The following is a 9,061-nucleotide window of genomic DNA, read 5'->3' on the forward strand; positions in this document are numbered from 1 at the left end:
AGCTACAACATGTAGGAAAGACAACAATAAAGAGCAATTCAAAATAATTAGATGCAAGAGGGTAAAAACATGCAAATAATAGGCATGAGAGGCATAGCTCAAGCATCAAGTAATAAATGTGCCAAATTAAAGAGCATGTGTAATGATGACAATTGTGAATGATAATCCCAAATACATTGGGTGTGCAAGTTAAAATAGGGATGAAAATAATGTAATCCAAATGTATATGAGAGCCATAAGTAAATGTCAATTGTCAAATCTCTTCTCCGAGTAGCCACGTGCTCAATTAAAATAAGGCACTTATCCAAATAAAACTCCAACACCAATGAGAATAATGCAATGAATGAAATATGCAAATAAATGAAGTAAAATAAAATGAGAGGGAAAAATGATGAGAAGAAAAAAGAAAGTGAGAAAGGAGAGAGAAGGAAGAAATTAGGATTAGAAAAGAGAAGATAAGAAAATTGGCACTAATCTGGATAGGTTGTGCGACGCTGGCGACGCGGTCGCGTGGTGCGCGATAAGGTTGGGTGACGCGGACGCGTGGGGAACGCGATCGCGTGACTCGATTTGTGCTAGTGGCGCGAGTGCAGCCTCGCGGCCGCACAACTCTCTGTTCAAAACGTCAGTATTGCCAAAATCCAGGGTGATGCGGTCGCGTGGTCGACACGATCGCGCGGGTGGCCTTATTTCCAATATGACGCGGACGCGTGGGTGACGCGTTCGCGTGGCAGGGCTTGTGCTACTAGCACGGGTCCCGCCCAATTCCAGCATAACTCTCTGCCATACACCTTTTTTACGCCGATTTCAGGTCACGCGGCCGCGTGGGTGACGTGGTCGCGTGGGAGGCCATTATTCCCATGTGACGCAGTCGCGTCAGCGACGCGGTCGCGTGGGTCGATTTGTGCCATTGGCACGCCTCCAGCGCTGCTCCTGCAAAACTCTCTGTTCATATTAATATTGTCTCCCATCTCCTTGCAACGCGGACGTGTCGCTGATGCGGTCGCGTCGCGTGCTCGCTTTTTTTTTATAATCTGAAAAATGCAGAATGCAGTGTTAATATGAATGTGATGCAAAACTCCAGGTTCAATATAACAAAATAAAATAAAATTCAAAATCAAATAAAACTAAATAAAAATCAAAAAGGACGATCATACCATGGTGGGTTGTCTCCCACCTAGCACTTTTAGTTAAAGTCCTTAAGTTGGACATTTGATGAGCTTCCTGTTATGGTGGCTTATGCTTGAACTCATCCAGGAATCTCCACTAGTGTTTGTGATTCCAGTAACCTCCAGGGTCCCAAACTAGGCATGTAAAACCCTTGAGCAGCTTCAAAAAGATTCTTAGGCTCCCGGGGTGTTGGATGTCAGAACAGATTCCAGGATCCCAAATCTTGCTTTTACACCCGTCTTCGTGTTGATTATCATGATTCCATCCGGGTAGCAAGCAATCTGAATTCTTACTAAAGCGGCCAAACAACTTCCTAGACCCATTCAGTTGAGCTCTATACCAACATTTACGTTTAAGCTTAAAGCTTCCAACCATGATGAACCTTGCAGGACAATTCTTACCACTGACCATCTTCCTTTTACTCTTAATGCCACAAAGAGCTCTAAGTTGACCATCCGTCTCCAGTAGTCCATATTCAAGTGGGATTAGAAAGCTATGGGATATGAATTTTACCCACTTGAATGTTGTGAAGGATGATGGCGACTTAGGGGGAGGTATCTTTAAAGAAATTGCAAGCTCCACTCCCTTGTGCTCGTCTCTGATAATTACCACCTCTTTGCAAACTTCTTCAATTTCAACATCTTCCTCTTGGTAGCTCTCTTTCAATTCAATCTCCTTTTCATTGCTTTCCAAGGGCATGGGAGGTTGTGCTTCTTCTTCTTGAATCTCCATCTCTTGATCAACCTCTTCCAAGTCTTCAACTATGATATGCTTTGGAGGTTGTACACCCTCTTCAGCATCAATTTCAACCGTCTTGGAGGGAGGCTCTATGTCTTGTCTTTCCCATGGAGGTTCTGCGTCTCCTAAGTCTTCAACCAACTCTTCTTCTTAAACAATGATACCTTCTTCTACTTGTTCTAGTATGAATTCATGCTCTGTCTTGCCCACTGGAGTTTCTGGTATCTCCTTTATGCTATGCTCTTCACTAGACTGTCCACATGGGGCTGTGGCTGATCCTTGTGTATTTAAGCGTCTAGAAGCCCATTGAATTAATACTTGCCCCAGTTGTTGAGTGGTTGCCTGAAATCGATCCATTGTTTCCTTGAGACGATCCTTTGCTTCTTGATGCACTCGGTTTTCATAAGTAGGATCATAATGCTCTTGGATTGATGGATATGGAGATGGTGAATATTAAAGTGGTGGTTCTTGTGAGTAATTGGGTTGGAATTGGGGTGGATCTATATATGGTTCATATGGCTCATAAGGTGGTTGGTATGGTGGTTGAGGGTTAGGGTCATATGGAGGTGAATGGCGGAAAGGGGCTTGTGAGTATGGTGGTCTAAAGTCATGTTGAGGAGGGGGTTCATAGGCATATGGTGGTGGTTATTGATAATCAAAAGAGTGCTCACCATAGCCATTGCCTTGATATGCATCACAGAATGGTTGTTGATAGTCCATTGGAGGTGGTTGTTGCCATGAGGGTTGATCAAATCCTTGTGGCTCCTCCCATCTTTGATTGTTCCAACCTTGATGCCTGTTCTCATTATAGTTTCCTCTTCCTGCAACATAATTGTAACCAGACTCATAGCCAAAGGGGTGGGAGTTCATAGTAGTGAGACAAAATAAAAATAAAAATCAACAAAAAGAAAATATTTTGAAAAAGATAAAATTTAAAAAAAAAAAGATAAATTTTTTTTTGAAAATTATTTACAATAACCAATAATAAGGCACGCGTTTGCAATTCCCCGGCAACGGCGCCATTTTAACGTTAGGATTTTTGCCAGTAGAGAATTTCATAAAAATAGTCGCGTTGTAGATACAGCTTCTAAACTAACAGAAATCCCTTCGTGCAAACGTTTTGGTTGTCACAAGTAACAAACCCCTTTAAAAATTGATAACCGAGTATTTAAACCTCGGGTCGTCTTCTCAAGGAATTGCAGGGAGGTATGTTCTTATTATTGGTTATGAAAAAGTGTGTTTCGGGTTTTGGAAGTAAGAGGGCAGTATATTGCACAAAAAATAATAAGAAAGATAAATAAATAACTATAAAATAAACTCTTGGCAAGATATAAGAACTGGAGGTCCTATCCTGGTTATCCTTATCAATTGTAATGAGAATTGGATTTTTCTCCCACTTTGTTAACCTCTAACTATGAAGGTAAGTTAAGTGGATGAATTAATTTTGATTCCTCAGGTCCTAGTCTTTCCTTGGGAAAAACTAGAGTTATTGGAACTTGAATTAATGAAACGAAGAAATCCAATTTTCAATCAACAATGAGTTTGATAACTCTAGAGTTACCAATTATTTAACCAAAGCCAAGAATGTAAAAAGCTAAATTAAAATCATAAATATCTGGGATGCCTTCAATTCATTCAAAGCAGTAAAATCTAAAACTAACAATATTCATAAGCCAATTGGGCAATAGGAAAATCCAAATTATTTATATAAATAAAAGACAGCAATCATCAATCAGAATTATCTCAAATAACATTAATTTAAAAGAGTAATCTGTAACATGGAAGAATTCATAAATTAAATTGGGATTAATAAAAATAAAGAACCTGGGATTGAGAGTCACTCCTAAAACTAAGAGAAGTCCTAAATCCTAAATCCTAAAGAGAGAGGAGAGAACCTCTCTCTCTAAAAACTACATCTAAAACATGAAAAGTGAATTATGAGTGGCCTCCTCATGAATGGATGCATTCCTCCACTTTATAGCCTCTAATATGTGCCTTCTGGACTTGGATTTGGGTCAAAAAGGGCCTTAGAACTCGTTATGAGGGTTTTCTGCAATTTCTGGTGCGTGGCCTCTGTCACGCGTCCGCGTGGATCATGCGGTCGCGTCATTCGGAGCTTTTCCTTGCCACGCGGTCGCGTCAGTCATGCGACCGCGTCATGTGCGTTCTGCTTAAGGCACGCGGTCGCGTCAGTCATGCGGCCGCGTTGCTGCTGATTCGTGCTTGGCACGCGATCGCGTCGTCCATGCGATCGCGTGGATACCAGTTTCCTTAAAGCTCCGTTTTGCTTTCTCCTTTCCTTTTAGTATGTTTCCTTTTTCATCCCTTAAGTCATTCTGCCTTAGAAAATCTAAAACTACTCAACACACTAATCACGGCATCGAATGGAAATAAGAGAGGATTAATAATAAACAAATATAAGTCCAAAGAAACATGTTTTCAATCAAAGCACATAATTAGGAAGGCAAATGTAAACATGCAAATAGTATGAATAACTGGGTAAAGAGTTGATAAAATCCACTCAATTGAGCATAAGATAAACCATAAAATAGTGGTATATCAGAGATCATGCTAGAAATGCTTTCTCATGTTGGACCAAATTGGGGTCTAGGCGGATATAGTGACATGTAATCCTCCCAACACTTTGATTTGGAAATACATGTGGTATAATCAGTGACCACACTTTATCTCTTCCCATGAGCAATTAAATCAAGGAATTGGGCCATTGTTCAAGCTTAGAGAGATTGGATTGCCAAGGAATTGGGATCTAATCATTTAAGATTGCCAAGGAGATCAATGAATGCATTGATTGAGGAAGAGATGAGAATGAACTTGATCCGGAGAATGCAACATCTCCTAAGCCCAATGAATTCCCCATTTCTGATCTTACCCATTCTCTTTACTTTCTGCCATTTATTTCCATGTTCATCTCCCTAAATCCCCATTTAAGTTTCTGCACTTTATTTTCTGCCATTTACTTTCTCGCCATTTAATTTCCTGCAATACCAACTACCTTCTGTTTAGCTCAACTAGCATACTCTTCCAACTAAAATTGCTTGACCAATCAATCCCTGAGGGATTCGACCTCACTCTATTGTAAGTTTTTACTTGATGACAATTCGGTATACTTGTCGAAGGGAAATTTGTTGAGAGACAAGTTTTCGTGCATCAAGTTTATGGCTTGGCACTTTGGAGAACTACCTTCTGTATATTTAGTTTTCTACACTTTTTAGCTAAGCATGTATTCTTTTCTACCATTTTCCATTTCAAGAGATATGAACAACTAAACCCCTTTCATTGGATTAGGGAGCTCTGTTGTAATTTGATGGATCAATTATAGTTTTCATTCTACTTCCTCTTTCTTTTCTCTTGATTTGCTTGAAAGCTTTCGATCTTAACTCAATTGGTCAGTTGTCTTGGAAAAGAAACTCTCCATAATTGGATATCCTCTGAGCCTTGGAAAAGGGATAAGGAGATCATGCTAGAAATGCTTTCTCATGTTGGACCAAATTGGGGTCTGGGCGGATATAGTGACATGTAATCCTCCCAACACTTTGATTTGGAAATACATGTGGTATAATCAGTGACCACACTTCATCTCTTCCCATGAGCAATTAAATCAAGGAATTGGGCAATTGTTCAAGTTTAGAGAGATTGGATTGCCAAGAAATTGGGATCCAATAACTTAAGATTGCCAAGGAGATCAATGAATGCATTGATTGAGGAAGAAATGAGAATGAACTTGATCCGGAGAATGCAACATCTCCTAAGCCCAATAAATTCCCCATTTTTGATCTTACCCATTCTCTTTACTTTCTCCCATTTATTTCCATATTCATCTCCCCAAATCCCCATTTAAGATTCTACACTTTATTTTCTACCATTTACTTTCTCGCCATTTAATTTCATACAATACCAACTACCTTCTGTTTAGGTCAACTAGCATACTCTTCCAACTAAAATCGCTTGACCAATCAATCCCTGAGGGATTTGAGCTCACTCTATTGTGAGTTTTTACTTGACGACAATTTGGTATACTTGCCGATGGGAAATTTGTTGAGAGACAAGTTTTCGTGCATCAAGTTTATGATGCCGTTGCCGGGGATTAATTTTGTATCAACAATGATTATGTTGGAAGTTCACTAGATTGAGCATGCTCTTTTTCTTTTGTTTATTTACTTTATCTAGTCATTTACCTTTAGTTGATTCAGTTTCTTCCTCATCCCCTATACCCTCTCTATTTTCTTTCTTTCTTGTTGTTATTTACAATTCTGCTCACTAACCCACTAATTGTTTGATAATTTGCACCACTCACACTAACAATCACTCTAACAAGAATAATCTCTTCATTGTATTTCTTGCTGTGTGCTCTGGTAGTTGTATGACAGGGAGAAGAAGCGGAGCTTCAACTTCCTTCAATTTAGAACCTGAGAGGTCCCTCTGGAGATTAAGGAGGAAAGCAAGAGAGAAAGGAGTTGTTGGTGCTGAGGAAGAGGAGGAATACTTTGAAACAAACATGGATGAGAACTTGGAAAATAACCATGAAGGAGAAGCTCACAACCATGCCAGAGAAGGCCCTGTAAATCATGCTGGGCAAGAGAGGAGAGTTCTAGGCTCTTACATCAATCCAAACCCAGGAAATTATGGAAGCAGCATCCAAAAGCCCACCATACATGCCAACAACTTTAAATTAAAACCCCAGCTCATCACCCTTGTTCAGAATAACTGCTCATTTAGAGGAAGTGCCCAAGAAGACCCCAATAAACATCTAACCACCTTCCTGAGAATATGTGACACTGTGAAGTCTAATGGAGTCCATCCGGATGTCTATAGACTGCTTTTGTTCCCTTTTTCACTCAGGGACAAAGCATTTAAGTGGTTGGAATCCTTCCCGAAGGAGAGCTTAACAAATTAGGAAGATGTGGTGAACAAATTTTTGGCAAGATTCTATCCTCCTCAAAGAATTAATAGGTTGAGAACTGAGGTGCAAACATTCAGGCAACAAGATGGTGAAACTCTCTATGAGGCATGGGAGAGGTTTAAGGACTTAACAAGAAGATGGCTACCGGACATGTTCAATGAATGGGTTCAACTTCACATTTTCTATGAAGGTCTTTCTTATTAGTCAAAGAAGGCTGTAGACCATTCATCAGGGGGCTTTCTAAACAAGAAGAAAACCATTGAAGAAGCCATATATGCCATTGAAACGGTAGCTGAGAATGACTACTTCTATGCTTCTGAAAGAAGCAACACTCGAGGAGTAATGGAGCTGAACCACATGGATGCATTGTTGGCTCAAAATAAGATGATCACCAAGCAGCTAGTAGATCTCACCAAGAAAGTAGAAGAAAACCAAGTTGCAGCAGTCATCACTTCATCACCAGCTCAAGAAGGAGTGAATATAGGAGAAGAAGGTGACTGGGAACAAGCCAATTATGTTGGAAACTCACCCAGACAGATCCATGATCCATACTCCAAAACTTACAATTCTGGATGGAGAAATCACCCTAAGTTTGGGTGGGGAAATCAGCAAGACCAGAGACGCCACAACCACAATCCCAACAATAATGCAACTCACAAACATACCTCACAGAGATCCTATCAACACCCACCTAACCACCCTTCTCAACCACCTAACCTCAACCCACCATCACTAACCGAAGATAGACTTTCCAAAATCAAGACTCTACTTGAAAGTATATGTAAGGAAATTCAAGATAGTAAGGTTTTCCGGGAAGAAGTAGGATCCAATATGCAGAATCAAGATGCTGCCATCAAGAAACTTGAAACACAAATTGGCTACTTATTCAAGCAAACCCCTGGCCACAATGTTCACAGCAACACTAATTCGACTCCAAGGGAGGAGTGTCAGGCTATCACCCTCAGAAGTGGGAAGAAATTGAGAGAAAACCACAAGAAACCACCAGAGAAGAACTTGGATAAAGAAGGAAAGGGACAAGAGGAGACTCAAGTCACCACTCCTAAGCCACACCAAGAAGGAGAAGTGCTAAAACCATGTGTTTCAAAGGCCCCATACCCCCAGCAATTAAAGAAGAAGGGAGAGGACAATCAATTCTCAAGATTTTTGGAAATCTTCAAGAAACTACAAATTAACATACCCTTTGCTGAAGCAATAGAGCAAATGCCACTCTATGCCAAGTTCTTGAAGGAGTTGATGACCAAGAAGAGAAGCTGGAAGAACAATGAGACTGTGGTACTCATCGAAGAATACAGTGCCATTATCCAGCACAAATTTCCCCAGAAATTAAAGGATCCCAGGAGCTTCCAAATCCCTTGTATCATAGGAAAAATCATAGTGGAGAAGGCTTTATGTGATCTAGGAGCTAGCATAAATCTGATGTCCTTAGCAATGATGAGGAAAATGAAGATTGAGGAGGCCAAACCAACAAGAATGGCCCTGCAACTAGCAGATCGATCATTCAAGTTTCCTCACAGAATAGTAGAAGACTTGTTGGTGAAGGTGAGAGACTTCATCTTTCCAGCAGACTTCGTAGTATTGGACATAGAGGAAGGAGCTAAGACCTCCATCATCTTGGGAAGGTCATTCTTAGCCACTGCCGAAGCCATCATTGATGTCCAAAAGGGTGAACTTGTCCTTAGACTACATGAGGAGAAAATGATATTCAATGTGTTCAAGGCCATGAGTTACCCACAAGCCTCATTGGGAGAATGTATGAGGTTGGACTCGGTGGATGCTGTGGTGTAAGAAACACTTGAAGAAGAACTTGAGGAGTTAACAGAAGAAGAGGAATCAACATCAAACGAAGAGGCTGCAACAGCTGAAATGCATGTTCAAGGCACATTAGAAGGGAAGGATGAAAGAAAAAAAGCACCCAAACTTGAGCTAAAGGCACTGCCATCCACTCTCAAGTATGCATACTTAGGAGAGAATAAAAGCTATCCAGTGATTATAAATTCAGCCCTCAGCCAAGAACAAGAGGAAAAGTTGCTTCAAGTTTTACAAAAGCATAAGGATGCCATTGGATGGACACTTGCTGACTTAAAGGGAATTAGTTCGGCCATATGCATGCATAAGATACTATTGGAAGATGATGCCAAACCCTCCATTCAGCCCCAAAGGAGGTTGAATCCAGTTATGAAGGAAGTAGAACAGAAAGAAGTCATGAAGCTG

At 40.5% G+C, this 9,061-nt stretch overlaps 1 protein-coding gene across 1 annotated transcript; it reads left to right on the top strand.

Annotated features, from left to right (window-relative positions):
- Positions 1-8,083: 8,083 nt before the first annotated feature.
- LOC130957358 (uncharacterized) lies at positions 8,084-8,635 on the top strand. Its single transcript, XM_057884220.1, has one exon. It carries the CDS (start codon positions 8,084-8,086, stop codon positions 8,633-8,635), a length of 552 nt encoding a protein of 183 aa, XP_057740203.1.
- The last annotated feature ends 426 nt before the right edge of the window (positions 8,636-9,061 follow it).

Source organism: Arachis stenosperma, chromosome 10 (genome assembly GCF_014773155.1).
Source record: "Arachis stenosperma cultivar V10309 chromosome 10, arast.V10309.gnm1.PFL2, whole genome shotgun sequence".
NCBI classification, from domain to species: Eukaryota; Viridiplantae; Streptophyta; class Magnoliopsida; order Fabales; family Fabaceae; genus Arachis; species Arachis stenosperma.

Coding starts and splice junctions, on each gene's coding strand:
- LOC130957358 (XM_057884220.1), top strand. CDS start 8,084: ATGACCAAGAAGAGAAGCTGGAAGAACAATGAGACTGTGGTACTCATC.